We start from the raw sequence: 22592 nt of genomic DNA on the forward strand, positions 1-22592 counted from the left end.
GAGATGCTAACAATGCTAAACATCCTGGAACTACTCTTTACGAATGCAACAACTGCTCGCAATGCTAAAACTTGTTCAAAAAATACTTTTTATACATGCTAACAACTGCTTACAATACTAACCATCACCTTGGAATTACTTCTTGCACATGCTAACAGCTGCTAGCAAAGCTAAACATCACACTGGAACTACTTTTTATACATACTAACAACAGGATAACAATGCTAAAAATAATCCTGGAAATACTCTTTACAAATGCAACAACTGCTAGCAATGCTAAAAAAAACCCCAAAAAACCTGGAATTACCTTTTACACATGCTAACTGCTGCTAGAAATCCTAAACATGACCCTGGAACTACTTTTTACCTCTGCTAACAGCTGCTGACAATGTTAAAAATCAACCTGGAACAACTTTTATACATGCTAAAGGCTGCTAACAATGCTAAAAATCACCCTGGAACAACTTTTATACATGCTAAAGGCTGCTAACAATGCTAAAAATCACCCTGGAACAACTTTTATCCAAGCTGCTAAAAATGCTAAAAATCACACTGGAACTACTCTTTACAAATGCCAACAGATCCTGGCAATGCTAAAACCCATTCTGGAACAACTTTTATCCATGCTAAAAGATGCTAATAATGCTAAAAATCACACTGGAACTACTCTTTACAAATGCCAACAGATCCTGGAAATGCTAAAACCCATTCTGGAACAACTTTCATCCATGCTAAAAGATGCTAATAATGCTAAAAATCACACTGGAACTACACTTTACAAATGCTAACAGGTCCTAGCAATGCAACAACCCATTCTGGAACAACTTTTATCCATGCTAACAGCTGCCAATGATGCTGAAAATTATCCTGGAACTACTCTTTCCAAATGCTAACAGCTGCTAGCAAAGCAGACAATCACACTGGAACAACTTTTATACATGCTAACAGCTGCTAACAATGCTAAAAATCACACTGGAGCTATTTTTTCAAATGCTAACAGCTGCTAGCAATTCCAAAACTCATTCTGGAGCTACTTTTTATACATGCAAACAGCCATCCAAACCTTGCAGATTTCAGCAGGAGCATGCCGAACCACATCCTGATGGTGGTACTGGAGAACTGGTTTGTTGCAGTCCAGTCCTTTCACCAGTACATCCTGGCAAGTTTTACAGATGTGTTGCTGCATCAGGTTCACAATCAGCTCGTAAAATGTCTCAGTTTCAACATGATGCTCATCTTCTACTGGGAGTAAAACACAGCTTTGTAAAGCATATTTATTTACAGTAAACTCAGTTGTTTACTTGTTGTTCTACTGGAACGTGAAACAGAACCTGACGTCTCAGATTCAGCTGGAAACCTGACCTCAGTAGGGCCAAACTGAGCCCAACAGGGGCAAACTGAGCCCAGCAGGGGCAAACTGGGCCCAGCAGGGCCAAACTGGACCCATTAGGCCCAAACTGGGCTCAGTCAGGCCAAACTGGGCCCATTAGGCCCAAACTGGGCCCAGCAGGGCCAAACTGGACCCATTAGGCCCAAACTGGACCCATTAGGCCCAAACTGGGCTCAGTAGGGCCAAACTGGACCCATTAGGCCCAAACTGGGCTCAGCAGGGCCAAACTGGACCCAGTAGGGCAGAGGGAATGGAAACACCCCCCTCTGCTCGGCAGCTAGGCGTCGAACCCGGCGCAGACAGAGAGCAGCGATCTGGACTGCGGGCGTCATCAGATGCCGATGGCCGGCTGCCAGAACGGCGAGCAGAGCTGAGGCCAGTGAGAACCAAACGCACACACTGCTCACGTCAGCGCTACTCGTTCCCAACGTGCACGTCTGAGCAGATGCTGCGCTGCGTCTGCAGGGAGCTGCAATTAGCTGCGTTTGCAGACGGACAACTGGCCTGCCGCCGGCCGAGCGGGACGGATGTCACAGCTCGCCGTAGGACAACGCCCCCAAGGCAGCGAACTGACGCGCCGAGCGCTTGTTACGCACACGCGCTGTAAGTAGTCATCATCAGCTGGGTTGTTGGGGTTCCTGGTTAACGGAAGCTCCTCTCTGGGCGAGATGCATCAGTCGGGTTTCATCCTGCAAACTGCACCGCTTGCTTCTGGTCTGTTTACCTTTTCATCCCGGAAAACATCCAGTTGTCAGATTATGAAGCTAAAATCATGTTTGTGTAGAAAAAAAAGCAGCAAAAAGGCCAACCAGAACTACCTGTGTCACTCCAAAACTCAAGAGCCTGCCCATGAAAGGTTTGTGTCAGAAATGAAACCAAACAATCGAGAATCAAAACCAAAGACTGTGCAACCAAAATAGCGAGAAGAGTGAAAGAGGAAGAGAAAACTGCAAACAAAACTACTCAATTTAACTAAATAAAATCCTGATAGTTTTCATGATGATTGATACTTTTTGATTTTGAGATAATTTATTTTACTTAAGTTTTGGTTTTAATTGTTTTTTGCTTGAGTTTTAAAATGTTTTGCTTGGAGATTCTGAAACAAATCGGATTCCACTTATTTCTGTTTGTTTGCCACATCTCCAAAAAATACCAGTATCGGTGGATATCGCTATCGGGAACTAAGCGTTGGAAAAAGATCGGTATGTCGGATATTAATAGAAAAGCCGATATGTAACATCTCTATGAGACACTAGTAGATAATGTGGTGCATTGGGTTATCTCCACATTCTGCTCTGTTCGTATGGCATCCCACAAGGTTCAGTATTCAGCCCACTCCTGAAACGAAGCTGATCATCCTCCGGTGGTGATGAAAGGTAGTTTTCCACGTCTTTATTCCCATTCTACTGGATTACTCTTTATAAATGAGTCGATTCTTATTGTTTCTCATGTTTTTATGACTGTAGTTATCGTCGTGCTCAGACCTCTGGTCCACTGTGGATAATTTTTAAATGCTTTATAAGTAAGACTCGACTGGACTGCTGCCCAATCCAACTTTTAAATACTAAATAGTTTGGAGTACTGGCTGGACGTCAGAGGTGTACTTTTACATTCTGCTTTCTTTTATGGCGTCCCACAAGGTTCAGTATTCAGTCCACTCCCAAAATGAAGCCTATCATCCTCAGGTGGTGATGAAAGGTGGTTTTCCACGTCTTTATTCAAATTCTACTGGATTACTCTTTATAAATGAGTCGATTCTTATCGTTTCTCATGTTTTTATGACTGTAGTTATTGTGCTCAGACCTCTGGTCCACTGTGGATGATTTTAAAGCTTTATAAGTAAGATTCAACTGGACTGCTGTCCAATCCAACTTTTAAATATTCAGGTCAGCGGTGTACTTCTGCATTCTGCTCTTTTCTTTTATGGCGTCCCACGAGGTTCAGTGTTACGTTTCCTTTACATCTGCTCCCGGTTGGTTTTATACTCTGGAAAAACGGATTTTATGTCGATGTTGTGCAGATGGAAGTCACATTTAAACATCTGAACTGGTATGAAGTTCTGGTTTTCGTTGGGATTACTGGTAGATCCGGTTTTTGGGGTACAAGCTATTTGTCATAAATCTGTCATTTTAAACTTGACAGTCAAATCAAGGTAACTAAAGTCGAGCTGGCAGCCATCTCTGCCATGTCAGCCGATACATCTTCATCCCTATTCAACCGGATTACCGCTAATAAATTATTCAGTTGTTATTATTTATGATTTCATGGCTGTGTATTTGTTCTTCTACACAGGACTCTGGCCCACTGTGGTTGTTTTTAAAGTGCTTTATAAATAAAGTTGGATTCAACAGCAGGGAGAAGGAGGAGAGCCGCTCTTTTTGGCTAAAAATGGACTTTTCCTGTTTTTCCTCTGAGACGATAAGGTCATAAAAACCTGCTTGGCATAGCCGAGCAGCTCTTTCCTGTGTGCTTGAACACATACGCTCGCTCATGCACAGATTCTGCAACCCCACCCTCCGATTAAGTATTAAATCCTGGTTCTGTGATTTCTCCCTGCTTGGGTCTCCAGGGTGTTTCCTCTCCTCTCCACCCTCTTCCTGCAGAATTTCCTCTCCCAAGTCTTCTCCTCCCTTTCCTTTTTCTTTTCCCTCCTGGCATGATTCCTCCCCCATCAGCCTCCTAAATCTTCACATTTTCTTCAGCCTTTCACCCCCCCTCCCCTCTACCAACTTCCCTACATGAAATCCTTCCTCAAATCTCTGAGTAATTAAGCTTCTTATTTCTCCACGTCTCTGACTTGAAGTGTCCCAGTTTCTGCCTTCATGTCTACAGTTTTCCCTCCCGTTCCTTTCCTCCTCCATCGCCTCATCAGCTCAGCCGTTTTGTCCTCTTAGTCTCGCCGTCTTCCATCTCCACATGCAGACATCCGGGTTTTCTACGTTTTAACTCTAAGAAACCAAGAATGTGAACATGCAGAGGAAGATTTGCCTCTGAATGGGAGTGAACCAGCATTTACCGCCATTAGAGGTTGTAAATTCTGTCTGAACCTGAACAACCTGTTGGTGGCGGCAGGTCGAGACACTCACAAAAACGTTTTTAGAAGCTGCAAACGTTTCTACACAAAAAACTTTAAATCCGTTAGTTTATTCATTTTAGCATTTACTCAACAGACACAAGGAAAAAGAAACGACTCAGGTTTGTTTACTGAACAATTTTATTGGATTTAGCAAAATTTTTAATTTTTAATTTGAAGCCAGATTAACTCAAATTAATCATAATAATAACTAGAAAAGCACTCGGAGAGCGCAGACTTCCGCCAAGCATGTTGTGATTAACAGCCAACATAACTTCAAAGTGATCCAGAATCCAGGATCTCTTCTGGATCTCCACCAAAATGTAATCATTTGTTCCTTGTGACACCCCAAACAAACCCTGGAAATATCATCAAAATCCATCCATAACTGTTAGAGTAATGTTGCTGAGAGACAAACAAACAAACAAACTCCGGTGAAAACATAACCTCCTTAATTAAAAGACCAAGTAAACAAAGTCCAAAGAAATACGTAAATAATAACATTGGACCCTCGTGTCCTCCCAGCGGCATGGAAACAAACAAACAGCACCTCTACTGAAAGCACACATCCCACAGATTCCAGTCATACCAGTTTAATGTCGCTATGACCAAGATTCACTCAACCAGAGTCAAAAGGCTGAATTTATGCATCACGTTGGAAAAACATCATTGCATATTCTGTCTTACATTTGCTGTTTTGCCTCCAAAATTTTAATCCACCAACATAAAACTGCATTCAGTAAAGCGACTACGTTTCCCACGTTGCTTCGGGAGTAGTTAGGCGGACAGAATTATAGTTTTCTGCCCGGTAATAGCAGTTTGATTGGGCGACAGCAGGTGTCAGTCATTCAGCGTCACAAACATTTCCTGCTTTGTTGATTGGTCACATTTATGTAAACGTGATGACATCAGCGTGATTCCACCGTATCACACGATTAGAAAGAGGGGTCGGTCGTATCGATCGGCCAATCATAGCCAAAGTTATGCGCATCACGCATACGCTCAGTGCATACGATAACGTGGTCAGTGTATGCTTTGTACTTTTTATTTAAAACCAGGATCCAGGATCTCTTCCGGATCTCCACCAAAATGTCATCATTTGTTCCTCGTGACACCCCCAACATATCCCAAAGATTTCATCAAAACCCATCGATAACTATATGAGTAATGTTGCTAACAGACAAACAAACTCCGGCGAAAACGTAACCTCCTTGGTGGAGGTAATAACAATAATAATCATGAAGGAATAAAGACAAACAAAAGAAGTTTAAATAATTTACTACTGATGCTATTCTGTTTCCGGTAAGGGTGTCAAGATTGGGTATAAAAGTAGCAAAGGTGTAGTTTTTCTGAATAGGGATGGGTTGTGTGTGCCAAACTCAGTCAGAGAACCATCAAAACTTTCCAAAACATATTTCTCTGTATAAGATCGCAGGTAACTTTGGTCTTCTAACATCCAAAGTGCATAATATTCTGAAAAGATTAAAAACTTTTGAGTCTCAGATGTTTAAACCCATCTACAAACAGAAACTAGTGGCTGAGAAACCATCATGTCACGTAGATCGTTACAGATAGCCTCATGGGTTCAGGTGTAGCTGCAGAAACCGTTGTCACTTTCAGGATAATGGATGTTTAGGACAACGGATATGCTGCCACTGGTTCCTGAATCACAGCGACGCTGTATCACAGCAGAATGTGTGACACAATATGTGATTAAGATCATTAATAAGATCATTAAGGTGAAAAAAATGCCTCATAAGTGGCTAAAATCCTGGATTCTGCAAAAACAATCATTCCTGTGAAAAAAACAGATTTTCTAAATAATCTAATAAACATTAATAGAAAATAAATATTCAACAAATATTTTAAAAATAAGTGTAAATAAAAAAAAATACAAACAACTTAATAATTTAATTCAATCTAATTTAATAATTTTTTTATTGATTTAATTTTAATGTGATGTCAGCGACCTGACCGTCTGCTCTGATGCTGCGTGTCTCACCTGAGCTGTCCCAGGTTGTACTGCCTCGTCTCCCCGTCCGTGGACCGCGTGACGCAGACAGAGAAACACGGCTGAAGCTGCCGCAGCTCCAGCAGGACGACGGCCAGGTAGTGGATGAAGAGCAGAGCATCCACCAGCGACACGGCGTACTGCACGATACCCTGGTAGTTGTCATCCTGCAAACAAGACGCCATCTGTAAGTTCTCCGAATGTTTGCCCCGGATGATGTGCAGGAACGTTTCAGAGCAACGGATTAGCATGACGTTCCTCCGCAGGGAGGAAACGTGTAAGGCTAGATATACAGGAATATTTTCACAGGAGGGCAAGCTTAGACCGTCCTGCAAGCAGTCTGTAAACATGCAGACGTATCTGCATTGGTTGTTCTGACAGTGTTTAGATCCTCGTTTAAACGTGTTTTAGTTACATGGAAAAGCAGAAACCGGATAACTGGACCAGAACCGGGACACGGTTTCTAACTGGCAGTAAGGTGTTTAACATACCTGTTAACTTGTATATAAGTCAGTGTACATGTCAACTTTACAAGTAAAAAACATTTGTTCCACGTTTTTATACGTCTACTTTTGAACCAATCAGATTCCACTAATCCTGACCAATCACAGGCCAACACGACCATCATTTATTCCTGAAGTTTAGTCAGTTTATGTGGATAAAAAAAACCTTTAAGAGCCCTTTTAGCGACATACTACATACTACTGGTACTTTTCCTCATCATTTAAAGTTTGGTTGGGGAGAATTTTAGCCCTTTGATTGGTTAATGAACGGAGAAATCTGATTGGTTAATGAGCCGAGAAATCTGATTGGTTAATGAGCCGAGAAATCTGATTGGTTTTCAATACGTGACAAATGTTGTACTTGTAAAACTAACTTTTATTTTCTGGTATTATGGGACTTGTAAAATGTACTTGTTCATCTTGTAAAACATACTTATATTTTTGTACTTGTAAAATATGTGTATATTCAATTTGTAAAAAATACTTCTGATCTTTAACTTTAATTGTTCTGTCTTGTAAAATATATTCAAATTGCGTGACTTGAAACAACTTGTACTCATTCAACTTGTACATAATTGTTATTTTACTTGTAAAGTTTTATTGTATTTTTCATTTGTTAAATTTACTTTTACTTATTCCATTTCTAAAATGTGTGAATTATTTCTCTTGTAATATTTTCTTGTACTTTTTTGCCTTTTGTGACTGAAAAAAACTTGTACTTGTTAAACTTATAAATTATTTTTAATTTTTAAAATTTTATTGCATGTTTTCACTTCTAAAATGGAAATGCATCTTTTTACGATTAAAATGGACTTGTGCTTATTCCATTTGTAAAATCCTGGAGTACTGTCATGTAATTTTTAACTTCCACTTGTTCCTCCTATAAAATTTACTTATATCTTACAGCTGAGAAAGCAGCATTTACTGTCACTGAACCAGTGTCCGAGTACGAGATTAATCCTGGTACAACCGTCCAAAAATAAAATTTTAGAAAAAACTTCGAAAATAAAAGTAAATTTTATTATTTAAGTATATTTTTACTACCTATAAAATCTACTTTTAACTTGTAAAACACATTTATATTTGGTGACTTGTAATATTTAGGTGTATATTTGTACATTAAAATTGTAGCTGTAAAATGTACTAATGTTACTAATGTACTAATTTATTTATTTAACACACCTGTAAGTCGAGGATCCTGACGCTGTAAAAGAGCCAATAGGACGCTACGAACAGCAGCACCAGCACGATGAGAAGGACCCGGAAGACGAAGACCCGCGGGAGTCCAGCTCGCGCCGGTCTGAAGAACAGCGCCCAGACGGCCAGAAGCAGGATGAGCAGCTTGAAGGCCACGGAGATGAAGAGGCCTTCGCAGGCCGTCCCGCAGCTCTGCAGCTTCTCCGGCCAGAGGACATGGGGGAGCACCAGGAAGGCGAGCGGCGTGAGGAACACCAGCAGGCCCAGGATCACTGCTAAGGTCCGGGTGAGGTAGCGCCGGCAGTCCAGCCCTACGCTGTCCTCCAGGTCCTTGGTGATGCGAACGATGTCCTCCTGGGAGAGGCTGTGCTCCGACGTGCCGGTGACGGCCGTGGTGGTCTCGCCCCAGTTGTCATCCTGAGAAGAAGAAGACGCATCAAACCACACTTTCACCACTTCATCATCCCTCTCCTCTAAATCCCCTCAAATCCCCCGTCGGGAAAAATCACATCGTTTTAGTCCTGACCTTTCCTTTTTTTTTTTTAAACACGTCAGAAAGAAAAAACAGAAACTGGGAAGTGGAAAAAGAAAACACAGCGATCTGCCGTTGTGTGTGTGTGGGGGGGGCACTGACGTCGGGGCCGACTGCATCCGTAGATAACGGTGTCAGCGGTGTCAAGGCAGAGCTGCTACAACAACACTGATTAGGCTCTGCGTGGCCGCCACAACATGCTGCTCTCTGAAGCTCCAGGAGCTGAAGTCGCATTTAGGGATCAGCAGACCTGCAGGGTGGGGGGGGGGGGGGTGGGTGGGTGGAGGAGATGTAGTATGACTGGTGGTGTGTGGAGGGGGGGGGTGCAGTGGACAGAGGGTTTCTCTTTGGCCTCTGGGTTAAAGCAGCAGAGACGAAGCAGAACAATAGAAGAACCCATTATGATCCGCCCGTCTTTAACCCGTAAAACACCAAAAACTAGAAGCTGAAACCTTTTATTCCCAGTCAGACGCCATGTTTCCATGGAGACGTGACGTTTCCATGGAGACGTGACGTTTCCATGCAGACGTGACGTTTCCATGCAGACGTGACGTTTCTTCTGTTATGATCACTTGTTGATCTTTGGCTGCTCCTAATCTGACATTAACGTCTCTTTCAGTTCTCTGATCGGTGGAAAGTGAAAAAATGGTGAAAAGGACGGGGCTTCTGGTCTCTCAGCAACAACGTAGTTTGGTCCAAAAATGTTTTGCTTCCTGGGTTAAAATCAAGCAGCAACATCAGGTGGTTGAAAGTGAAGCCTATGCAGAAGTGCATAAACCTGCAATTCCCCCTTCATCCACTAGGGGCTGCAAAACAGAGCAAATCCCCATAGACTCTCATGTTAAAAAGACCAACTTCACAGCAGGAATAAACATGTTTACAGCAGGAATAAACATGTTTACAGCAGGAATAAACATGTTTACAGCAGAAATAAACATGTTTATTTTAATTTATCCATTGGGTTTTATTTAAACTTGAAGTTCTTTATAATTAGGGGCGTTTCCTCTTGATTGATTTCCGGCAGGGCGACGGCAGAATGTAGAACAACCGCGATTTTTAGCCGGTTAACATTTGAACATAATTGAAAATAGAAAATAAATAAAAATTAACATGACTAAAATATAGTTGAAATATTTTTTAAATTAATAAAATAAAACATACTAAATAAATGTTAACATAAAATTATTGCAAAATGAACATAAATCAATCTTAACAAAAGTAACAGTTTAAATAAAAAAAATCAAATAAATAATGTTAACATCAATTAATCCAATGAATAATATTCATTTTAAAGTTAATTAAATCACACACATGAAAAATATAAACATAAATACAGTTTGAATTTAAATAATCTAATAAATCATATTAAAGAAATAAAAATGTCAAAACAAAAATAAAACCTTTTAATTACATAAGACCTTCTTTAAATAAAACTGAAATTCATTCATTTAAAAATGTTGACATGAAAAATGAAAAACATCTTAAATGTTAACATAAACAATGTTGAATGAAAAATGTTGATTCAAAAATTAAAATAAATATGAAATCTTCCTAAATTAATTTAAAAAAACATAAATCAAAGTCAAATATGTTTATAATGTTAAGACAAATGCTGCATAAATTAATGTAATGCATACTTTTCCACATATTAAAAATATTTCTGCATTATTGTCGGATTTTTTACAGCAGCGATCTTTAGTATCAGCCTTCTGATTGGCCAGCATGGCTGCAGGGGCGGGGCTAGGAGGATGTCTACTCTGATTGGCTCCTGGCTTCTTCATCTGTTCTTGTGGACCAGCAGAGTTTTATTTCTTTGTTTTAATCAGCGGTGACGTATTGATGCTTGTTATTAGTCCAGGTTGGGATTTAAAAACTGTTTGTGGTAAAAAGTTGGAGACTAAAGACACAAAAAGCGGCTGTAAAATCAGGACAGCGCCTTCATTTACGGGCGATGACATGTTAAGCGTTGACTGCTCGGTGTGGTTTTCACTGACAGTCTCTGATGAAGTCCAGATCTGAGGGCGGGATCGGGTTCATCTGGCCTCTGACAGGAGGCTGTAAATAACTGTCAGCAACTGCATTTCTGTGGAGGAGCTGAACATTCCTCCTGACCCACCATGAGACCTAAACTGGGTTCAAAGTGTCACAGAAAACACATGTAACCACCTTTCTGTGGGCGGGGGAAGCCAACGCTGCAAAGTCTTCATTTGTAGCACCAAATACACCAAAGATCAGAGCGAAAAAGAAGAAAAGTTCAGCTTTAAACTAATGGCAAGTATTCCATACGGAAAGCTAAAGCAGCAGAACCGTGTCGTTTTATGCAGGACGAAATGCTTCAACAGCCGGCAGAGCCGCACGCTTTGACTGCAGCAAGCGTTAAATCACCAACAACTGGAGGCCTGGACACCAAACAGCACGAAGCTAAGATATGCAACCACACAGAAAATCTATTCTCTACATGAAGCCACAACTGTTCTTGTCCTCGAAGCCGGAAGAACAAAATGACGTAAACTAGTTCTTACAGCTTCGTCGAAAGACTTCCTTCTCCAAGCGGTATCGTGTGATTGGTCGGGCATTTCAGCTGGGCGTGGTTAATCGGGGTGGGGGAATAAATCGCGATTCTTTTTTTGTTTTACAATTTTTAAAATCGATTGTTTTTGGTCAAAATAATTTTTTTCCAATATGTTTCTATGTTTCGATTCCAGATGGAGAAGAAGTTGCAGCTTCTCTCCAGCAGGGGGCGACATGTTTCTGTTAGACTGTCTCGTAACACAACGTTAAGTCTGTTCTGGAAAACACGTAAACAGAAGACGGAGAACGGCGACAACCTGCAGAGATGAATCCTCCATCGTCATGTTTTAAGCCTGGAAACGTTTTGGATGTTTTGCTTTATAGTGAAACCAGAGCTGGCCGTGGAAAGCTGGAAACTCTGTAATACACATGTAGCGTACTGCGGAAACACAACGTTACTGTCCACCTAGCTAGACGCCGTTCTTCAGCGCTAACAGCCAAAAGTAGCGCAGCAGGGAGACAACAGAAAGTCAAAGCAGAACTTTTACATGCAGTTCCAGCTTCTGGAACAAGACGTTAACCAGTTGGTTCAGATTTATTGCTGTGTGACGCTGTAACTGTCCCTAACATTTACCTTTTCTCATATTTGTCCCTTTGACTTTATTCTGTTATTTCTGTTGCCAGGAACCGTGCTGCACTTACGATCCCGGGTTGTTAGTGTTTGCATTGTGTTACCATTTAACATTATTCTTTGTTTAACTCCAACTGGAAGGATAAGTTGGGGAATGGCCAACCCATCGCTGGTGTCAGGGACTTGCTAGGAGGATTTCCTCTTCTGGAGTTCCTTTAAGTATGGGCTAAATAGTGTTTTAGAACTGGTATTACTTTTGTGTATTTTTGTTTGTCCAGGATTTTGGTTTGTTTATTATTGTTGGTGTAGAATAAGGTTGCTGGGGATGGTGATATGGGGAAATGGTTTCAGCTAAATCACATCAGGTGTGTGTCTTATGGGGTACATAAGTAGTCAGTTTTGGGAGCTCGCGAGGAGAGAGAGAGAGAATGAAAGGATGTGAAACTGGTGACGGATTGCCCACAGATCTTTGAAACTGTACGATGGACAACTGTTGGAAAATAAAATGTTCATCTTTAAGGAAATCCAAGAACTGCTGATTCTGTCTACGTCTGATCTTCTTCAACCTTGGACACATTACCTCACACGATGCTGAAATAATCTGAAAAACTGACACACTGTTGATGTTTTTATTCAGGAAATCTGCCGCGTGATTTAATCTGTAAACTTGGTCGTCATGCAGCTTTTTTACATCGTCTGGTGTTTAAAAAACAAAGTAAAAATCAGCAGCAATCCTAAGGAAATGCATTTAAAATCAAATCTGGACCTAAAACTGGTAAAAAATCTAATTGTAGGGGTGGGATGTCAGTGCTTTTATGGACAAGGAACCTGGTTGTTTCATTGGCCTTGTTTACATGCGAGTTTTAATTCCTCTTTAATTCTGAATAAAAGTTAATTCTGCTTTAAACGGGTGAAAACTGACCATGTAAACACCGGACTCTGAATGAAAAAGTCCATTTGCAAATGAAAAAACAGCTGATTTATTCACATTATTAATCCGAAACTGATTGATTCCTCGCTCACGTAGAACTCTGATCGTTCTGAGCATGCTCGTTACCTTGACCCGTCTCGATGAAGCACATATTTCGCGCGTTGTTTTGCCTCCCGTGTTCGGTGGTCTGTCTTTCTTCTCCTTCTCAGTTACTGCAGAAAGTGAAGTAGTATGCTGGTGTTGAGCTGCTGCTTCACATTTATAATAAAAATAGCGGTGAAACTGGTTCTTATTATGTAGTTTTTACAAGTTACGACTGAAAAGACGAGAAGCAGGGAGCTAACTTTGTTTATTTCCGGTCTACGTCATACGTCACGTGCCCCCTCTGTCCAATCAGAACCCTTCCCAACCCGCCGCCCTGAAGAGGAATTAAGTGTTTCATGTAAACCTTCATTCAGAATTATTTCCACGTAAACCCACAAGAGAATACCATTATTTGTAATTATTAATTCCAAATCAAAAAAATCAGAATGATTAATTCTGAATTAAAAAACATCATGTAACCGTAGCCACAGTGAACAGACCATTTGTTCGCGGTAGGGTGGGTTGTGACGCTTTGTGCTTTTTCATGTTGACCACGCCTCAAACGTCTGACCGATCACGCGAATCTTCTCATAGCTCCACGAGAAAATAGCGAACGAATGCGAGAACGAACCGCTAGACGTGTCCGTTCACGTCGGCGACAACAAAACGACGCGGTTTTGTCCTGGTGAGAAGATGGAAAGTCGGAAGGAACAGGATCCTGTCGGTGGAAACGATGATGATGATGAGGAAGGAAATCAGCACTTCGACATCACCTCCGGGATGCATGAATCACCATGGTGACGGGACGCAGTCGTCACTCCGCCCTGACTAACTGAAGGACTCCAGAAACGGAAAAAAAAACTTAAATCCCAGCCAACCCGCATGTTTGATTCTCTGCCTAAAGCTGATGTGGGATCATTGCTGTGTTCCTGGGCCTCCCTCCCATCAACGTCCCACGTTCCCCTGGAAACCAGTCATCACACGGCTGATCTGGTTCCTACCATGGAGACAAGAGCAGGAGCAGGAGCGGAACGAGGCGCCGCTCCATCAGACCGCCAAGGCGAGCAGAGCGATGGTGGAGACCAGCAGATCAGCCGACATGAGCAGCTCCTGTCAGCTCGGATGTATCCACACGGACCAGCTTTCCACAGCGGGACGCGGCGAGGTAAACAGCTGAGTCATGGAAACGTCTGACACGCCGTGTTCTCGCTACAGCGAGCGGAGCGGAGAGACGAGTCGATCCGGGCTTTAGAAACTTCTGGACCCACCGTCCAGAACCAACCGCAGGAACCACGACAGAACAGTTTTGTAGGGTTCTAACTCACGTAGACGTAGATATCTGGTCCCGCTAAGGTCCAGGTTCTGTTGGATCCGTCCCTCCATCAGACCCGCTAAGGTCCAGGTTCTGTTGGATCCGTCCCTCCATCAGACCCGCTAAGGTCCAGGTTCTGTTGGATCCGTCCCTCCATCAGACCCGCTAAGGTCCAGGTTCTGTTGGATCCGTCCCTCCATCAGACCCGCTAAGGTCCAGGTTCTGTTGGATCCGTCCCTCCATCAGACCCGCTAAGGTCCAGGTTCTGTTGGATCCGTTCCTCCATCAGACCCACTAAGGTCCTGGTTCTGGGTTGGATCCGTTCCTCCATCAGACCCGTTGAGGTCCAGGTTCTGGGTTGGATCCGTCCCTCCATCAGACCCACTAAGGTCCTGGTTCTGGGTTGGATCCGTCCCTCCATCAGACCCACTAAGGTCCTGGTTCTGGGTTGGATCCGTCCCTCCATCAGACCCGTTGAGGTCCAGGTTCTGGGTTGGATCCGTCCCTCCATCAGACCCACTAAGGTCCTGGTTCTGGGTTGGATCCGTCCCTCCATCAGACCCACTAAGGTCCTGGTTCTGGGTTGGATCCGTTCCTCCATCAGACCCACTAAGGTCCTGGTTCTGGGTTGGATCCGTTCCTCCATCAGACCCGTTGAGGTCCAGGTTCTGGGTTGGATCCGTCCCTCCATCAGACCCGTTTCCGTTGATCTTCAGTCCAGTTCTCGGGTCATGTGACCTCAGCCTCTTCTGGCGTCTTGACAGCTACGTTTCCATGGAGACCGTATCTGGCGGACCGGCAGTAGATGGATCAGCTGCAGGTCTAGATGCGTCTCTCAGGACCTGGTTCGGGTCTTTGCTGGATCCCTGTAGGCCGTTTTTCTTCTTCTGTGGTCCTCCAGGTGTTGGTTTGGTCCTCCAGGCTGAGACTCGACGTGTTTCCTGCTGCTGAGTCCAGTTTTCTGCCGGATCTTTGCTGTTTTTACAGATAAAACTACAGAAATGGGAACAAAGACGCTGCTGGTTCTCCCTCTAGCTGGAAGCAGGTCCACGACTTCCTCGTTACGGCAGAGGACCTGAAGAAGCCTCTGACTGAAGCGCTCTGCTGGCCCCTGGTTTCAGGAAAGTCTGGGTTGTTTCAGGCAAAAGTACGAAGAAGTGAAGGATTTTAGAGACTTAATCACACAAAAATCATCCAAACTGGAATCTGAGGTAATAATTTGTAACATTTTCTATTTGGAGTTATAAAAACGTTGTTTTATAAAACAACTGATTGATAAAAACGTTGTTTTATGAAAACAACTGATTGATAAAAACGTTGTTTTATAAAACAACTGATTGATAAAAACGTTGTTTTATGAAAACAACTGATTGATAAAAACATTGTTTTATAAAACAACTGATTGATAAAAACGTTGTTTTATGAAAACAACTGATTTATAAAAACGTTGTTTTATAAAACAGAAATTCCACCGAAGTAAAAGTAGAAAAAAAGCAGCTTTATTTAACCTCTTTACTCCTGGTCCAGAAAGCAGGACGGGGATTTCACGCCCTACTTAGAAAAATCAAACTCAAGAGAGCATGAAGTCGGAGTTTAGATGGAAAAAATCTAAAATTCACGCTTTTCTATCTCGCCATCTCATCGCTATAGAAACCGCTGAGTGGACGCCGTTTCCAAAGCGGCTGGTTGGATGTAAGAACATGGCAGCATCAGAACGTTTTAACACTTCCAGAGCATCACAAGCTCTTCTGAAAGCTATTTTCCCAGATTAGATAGGAAAAACGGGGAGGCTTGCTGATCCGTGCACCGCACCAACAGCTTTTACACGTGTTTCCAGCCTCCGCCGGAGTTTAAACAGCAGCGATTGTCTCTCAGAGTAAATCAACCGTCAGCTAAAAGCTTGTTTTCTGTTGTTCAGGTGGAAGTGGAGTGCAAACAAAGCTGGAGCGAGTGCACTATCCCCTCTCTGGGAAGCAGAGCATGCTTCACAAGCATTTAAACACAGTGTGCATGGTGTGTGTGGCTGCAGGAAACTTGTCAGGACAAGGACTTAACAACACATCTACTGTGGAACTGAACGATAGCGGTTAGCATTCTAGCATCGTCTTCTCATTAAACCCCAAAAGAAACATCAGAAAATAAACGTAATGTGTACACATGTGGTTTAAAACATCCATCATCTTGTTGCAGTTCAATGCTTTGGTTAACAGAACACCATGTATAACAGTGGAGAGGCAGCGTGCCGCTAAAGAACCCCAACAGATCCGCATCAGAGAAACAGCTCAGGTACAAAGAGCTTCAGGTGATGACGGGTCTCTGAACGCTTCTGCTGACAGAGCGACGGGGGATTAATGAGGGTTCTCTGGAACCAGCCAGATCCTTCCAGCAAAGGTTCCTCCAAAGGTCCCGTCCCGGGTCAGAGCTCTGCAGGTCAGAGAGGGTTTGGCTCAAACTGCAACAAGTGGTTTCTATCTAACTCAGCAGGTCAACACCTTTCAGGACAACATCTACCTGCTTCAGCAAGCTCACTGTCATCTGGACCCATCAGGGAGCACTTTGACGATCAGAGACTTTAATAAAATTATGTGAGAAGCTACATGAAATCCAGATGGAAACTTCCAGCAGCAGAGCACCATAAGGAGCGGTACTCTCCCCTTTTCCTTGCCAAATGAGCCACAATATGTGTTCACAACCACTGCTGTATTCATATGACGTTTTTTACACGTTGCTCTGACATGAAAAGTCGGGAACGTGGAGTCTTTAGGTCCGAATGTTGCGTAGCAAATTTTAAAGGGAAATAATTGATGGACTCCATCAGGTGAACAGGTGCAAACCTTCGGAAGTGAATACAATGCCAAAGCAAAAGCAATGCTAAAGAGAAAGTAATGCTAAAGAGAAAGTGATGCAAAAGAGAAAGCAATGCTAAAGAGAAAGTAATGCTAAAGAGAAAGTGATGCAAAAGAGAAAGCAATGCTAAAGAGAAAGTGATGCAAAAGAGAAAGCGATGCTAAAGAGAAAGCAATGCTAATGCGAAAGTGGTGCTAATGCGAAAGTGATGCTAAAGCGATGCTAAAGAGAAAGTGATGCTAAAGAGAAAGCGATGCTAAAGAGAAAGGAATGCTAATGCGAAAGTGGTGCTAATGCGAAAGTGATGCTAAAGCGATGCTAAAGAGAAAGTGATGCTAAAGAGAAAGCGATGCTAAAGAGAAAGGAATGCTAATGCAAAAGTGGTGCTGAAGAGAAAGTGAGGCTAAAGAGAAAGCAATGCTAAAGAGAAAGCGATGCTAAAGAGAAAGCGATGCTAAAGAGAAAGTGATGCTAAAGAGAAAGCGATGCTAAAGAGAAAGCAATGCTAATGCAAAAGTGGTGCTAATGCGAAAGTGATGCTAAAGCGATGCTAAAGAGAAAGCGATGCTAAAGAGAAAGCAATGCTAATGCGAAAGCAATGCTAATGCGAAAGTGGTGCTAATGCGAAAGTGATGCTAAAGAGAAAGCGATGCTAAAGAGAAAGCGATGCTAAAGAGAAAGCGATGCTAAAGACAAAGCAATGCTAAAGACAAAGCAATGCTAAAGAGAAAGCAATGCTAAAGAGAAAGCGATGCTAAAGAGAAAGCAATGCTAAAGAGAAAGCGATGCTAAAGAGAAAGCGATGCCTTAGAGAAAGCGATGCTAAAGAGAAAGCGATGCTAAAGAGAAAGCGATGCTAAAGAGAAAGCGATGCTAAAGAGAAAGCAATGCTAAAGAGAAAGCGATGCTAAAGAGAAAGCGATGCCTTAGAGAAAGCGATGCTAAAGAGAAAGCGATGCTAAAGAGAAAGCGATGCTAAAGAGAAAGCGGTGCTAATGCGAAAGCGATGCTAAAGAGAAAGCGATGCTAAAGAGAAAGCGATGCTAAAGAGAAAGCGATGCTAAAGAGAAAGCGATGCCTTAGAGAAAGCAATGCTAATGCGAAAGTGATGCTAAAGCGATGCTAAAAAGAAAGCGATGCTAGAGCGTAAGTTATGTTAAAGAGAAAGTTATGTTAAAGTGATGCAAATGCAAATGATATGAAAGTAAGAAAAGCGAAGGAAAGCTGAAGCTCTGGATTTCTATTTCGGAGAAACAAGTCGATCCGTGTTCCCACCAGGTCGACTGCGCAGCACTTCCAAAGCATCTAAAATAAACTCAATGTGCAGACTGTAGATCGTTTTTTACTCTGTTACCGCATGATAACCGGCATCGCGGACACCAATGACATCCGGTGAGACGTCCTCTGTGGATGATGAGACGTTTATCTTGGAGGTAGAAAGCCTCTGTTTTGTCGACACCATGCATGCAAAGACATGACGCGGATGGAACTGGTTAGTTACTTTTTGGTGGTCTCTATGTTCTCCACACTGCTCCAACTATCGCAACATGATGGAGCGAGCTGCAGAATCCATGTTCAGCAGGTGGAAAGCTCAGGATATCCTTCGCCATCGTGACAGTTCAACATTTTAAATGAAGTCTGGTTGATCTTCGTAGACAAAGTGAAACAACGAGAACTCTTCTTGTCTCTGTGAAAACACAGGATGTGATGAAAGTGATCACGCCGTTGGAACTACTTTCTGGTCCAACTGTGATCAGAAAAACAACAAACACCAGAGTCTCCTCTCCACCTTTCATGCATCAGGACAACAGAAAGCTCCTCTGATCATTCTCCATAAAAACAAACTAATGAGCTGCACACTTTGCGCCTGAGCGGATGTTCCCTCCAGTTCATGCAAATGATTTCATCAGAGATTAAAGCAACACTAAGCATGAAACCTAAACATCTGTTGTTTACACAGAATAATCATCATGAAAACACAAAGCCCGAACTGCATCGTCGGACCTACCTGGCTTGTTTTAGTCTCCGCTCCACAGCTGGCAGCTGGAGGTGAGTCATTAGCAATAGACTCTTCTTCTATGATGGAAACAAACACTTCTTTCCCCTTCTCTCTCACCTCGCGAACCTCCAGCACCTGCAGAACTTCCTCTCCCAACTCCATGGCTGCATCCAGAAAGCCTGTACCGCCTAGTCCGGCTCACGGGAACGTCCTGGACGAGCCACCGCTGTCCTCCCCCCGATACATCCCAGAGTGTGACCTCACTGACTCTCCTGATCCTCGGTCCAGCCCCTCGCTTTATCCGTCTTTATATAGAAATGTCTCGCATCGCGCCCCGGGAGGTTATTGTATGGGACGGTGCGCTCGGCTGGCGCTTAATGTGAGAGGTTTTATGAAGACAGACAGAGCGAGGCGAGAGGAGGAGATGGAGAGGAGTTGGGAAGGGGGAGCGAGGAAGCGATCACATGGGTCGTCCTGACAGCCGCTGGACTGGAGGGGGGGGGGGGACTAAAGGAGCAAAATAAATAAAATCTGAGTCCAGACTGAAGTCTGAACAAATAACCAACCAATCAGGTGCAACCGTCATCCACCTCCGGATGTGTTGTCCCCCCCCCCCCCCCCCCCCACCTCTGCCTTCAGGCATCCTCTCATCCTCCGCTTGCCTCGTGCCTCAGCACCACTCTATCCATCGCTTCTGACCCAGTGAGCACTGTGGTGTCGCCCCGCCGTCACCGCATGTGGGTTCATGTGTTTATCAGGTCATAAAAAACACGAAACGACGACGGCGTGTCTTATCGATGACGTTCAACACGTTCCCTGGATGAGATCAGAGGTTCCCGAACATTTTCTGCAGAAAACCAGCCAAGTGGTTGGAAACACAAAGGAAGGTGAACCAGCATGTAGGGCTGCTCGATTATAACAAAAACTATAATCACGATTAATTTTACTCAAATTGAGATCTGGATTATTTAACACAATTATCCAGTATTTATAAACAACGCTGCGTGTCGTGGTGTTCTAGACTCCGTGTCGTACATTATAACCGTCTAATGGACGGTTCAGAGTTGTTTAATCTGCTTTTACCGCTTATATAGGAACTATTTTACGTTGGCCTGGATGTACGTTTTATACCAAACAACCGCTGTCAGGCTGCAGCACGTTTCTCTCATTCACCTGTTAAAAGACGGCTGATCTGAACTAGCTGGTTAACGCGTTGCTATGGTAACGCCCCGTAACGGAGGGATGTTACAGTGTTTAACTGGCCGAACTATGTATAGGAAAATAATGCAGCCAGTTGTCACTGACAATGGTATAAACTATGTGTAGGTGAACTTCCACAACCTACTGCAGTTATTCTACATGGACCTGCAGCCGGAGCCGACTGAGACTGGCCGCCTGGGAGTGCTTTAGGACGGGAGAGGCTCCCGCTGCTCCTTCCTTACAGTAACTGCAGAACAATATGTGCCTTCAAGTCAGTCGCCAAAACACCAGAAAAGTCTCTAATAACTCCAGTAAAAGCTGCTAGATTTGTCGCTTTTAACAAAAAAAGTCTCCAGATTTAGCGAGAAAGTCTCCAAGTTGGCAACAGTGTCTGAATGAAAGCAAAGCGGCTGTGGGAGGAGTTTACAGCACAGCGCTGCAACGCCAGAGACGCTCGATTAGCAGCTGAAGACAGCAGGAGAGGAAACTGCAGAGAGAAAAATAATCACACCCTTTTATTTTTATCATCGTTGTAAACCCAGATCGTAGTTTAGACTAAAATCCGATTAATCGCCCAGCCCTAACAGCAAGTAGATCTGCAACCTTCAGGCCTGTACACATCAGGACCGACGTCGGAAAACGACACAAATATTTCACATGGAAAATATCAATGTTTCTCACTCTGCACACCAAGTACGACGCAAAAAGGCAGAGAAATCATGGACAGTCTAAAACAAACTTGCAAATCTGGATTCCACATCAAGCGACGACGATGTCGTTCTGATGCTGCAAACGAAAATAAACTAAAAAAAAAAGAAGCACTGGGTTCATCCTGTTCTAGAAAAGACCGAACGTATTTAGTTCAGGACCTGCAGCTGGATGACGGCCGCTTCAAGAGGATGTCCGTGAGGATCCATGAGGATCTGCTTCAGCAGCTAGCTGCTAGCCTAAAGAACATCTAAAACAGTCACGTTTCCATTACGCTTTTTCATAAACTAAAAGTAATAGTTTGAAATTGTCATTTGCAGGTATTTCCAGAGAATGATGTTGAGCACATAAGCTGCAATTCTCGTAAAATGTCATCTGTGGGAAGAGATTTTATTATTACAGCTTATGCTAGCTAGCTAAGTGGCTAGCTAAGTAATGTGGAGGATTCTCCACGGCTTTTCGAAGCCCTTCTTCATTTCTCTTTCCAGTTCCTTGTAAAACTCAACAATTCCTTCTCTTTGCTATGAAGGATGGAGGTTTTCTTTTCTCTTTAAATATCTGTAAAAAGTTTTCCATTTCTTCCTCCGTTTACACAAACCGCGACATCTTTACGTGAACTTGTCACATGACCGCTACGTCACGTCTGATGATGTGTAAATACAAAAAAAAAATGTTGCCATCCTACTTTCGCATTAAACTCTCGACACGTGTGAAAAACCACCTCATAAGAGCGTAAAACATTTCAGCAATATTTGAGGTTTTTCTACATACGTCTTGTTATTGCGATATATATGGTTTTGCGTAATTTTAAGCGTAATGGAAACACAGCTAATCAGACGCTTTGCCATTCTGAGGTTTGAATGAAGTAGCAGTGACAAAGTGACACTTGCGTAACTCGCTAACTGTTTATCTGTCAGATGCAAATTAAAAAAAAAATTTGTTCAATCAGTTGGAAAACATAAAATTCGTAAAATAGCTGCAAATAATTTTGTGACTGATGTAAATGTTCTCGTTGAGTCCATAGAAAACCTTACTGGGTAAATTATTCGGACGAAATCTTCGTAGTAGGTGTGAAATGGACTTACGTGTTTCTTTTTGAGCAACAAATATGCTTTTAGGAACTGAAATGTACCTTTAAATTTTTTACAGATTTATTTCTATCATTTTCAGAAAACGTCATCCGGGTTGGGACGTGGCATCAGCCTTTTTCGTACGTAACTTTTATTTTGTCGAGTCTGTGAGAGCAAAATAACGTAGTTTTGTTTACATAAATTAAATTTAATGTGGATTTTTGTCATTTATAGCAGTGGTTCTGCCACTAGAAGACACAGGACAACGTGAGAGAGTGGCTGGATAATTATATAATACACATCCTACTGTTTTTCAGTTCAGTCACTGTGTGGAGGTTGTAGGGCTGTGACGATATGCTTTTGTCCTGATTTGATTTGATTTTGATTTTTTGGGTGCCGATTCCATTTAAATTGCGATTCTCACAACTTTTCATTATAGCTGATTATTATAGATTAAAAACAAAAGAAAATTTTTTTGCTCATTATTTTTCTTGATTTCAATGAGGAAAAAACAACCCAGTGGCCAGATCATCATTCTGCTGCTATAATACCCAAGAAGACAAGAAAAAAGATCAATAAAAACAATAAAAATG

The 22592-nt window shown here is 42.6% G+C and overlaps 1 protein-coding gene across 3 annotated transcripts in view; it reads right to left on the reverse strand.

The window, feature by feature from the left end:
- Window positions 1-22592, reverse strand: part of LOC306773992 (vang-like protein 1) — an 85967-nt gene that overhangs the window by 17522 nt on the left and 45853 nt on the right. For all 3 annotated transcript variants that reach the window (XM_079263956.1, XM_079263954.1, XM_079263955.1), the window contains 2 exons: window positions 8160-8591; window positions 6466-6641 (listed from right to left, as the gene is read on the reverse strand). In XM_079263956.1, coding sequence (XP_079120082.1) covers window positions 6466-6641; window positions 8160-8591 — 608 coding nt within the window. The remainder of the gene's footprint in view (window positions 1-6465; window positions 6642-8159; window positions 8592-22592) is intronic.

The sequence above is a fragment of the Telmatherina bonti genome (genome assembly GCF_933228915.1).
Source record: "Telmatherina bonti genome assembly, chromosome: 24".
Taxonomy (NCBI): Eukaryota; Metazoa; Chordata; class Actinopteri; order Atheriniformes; family Telmatherinidae; genus Telmatherina; species Telmatherina bonti.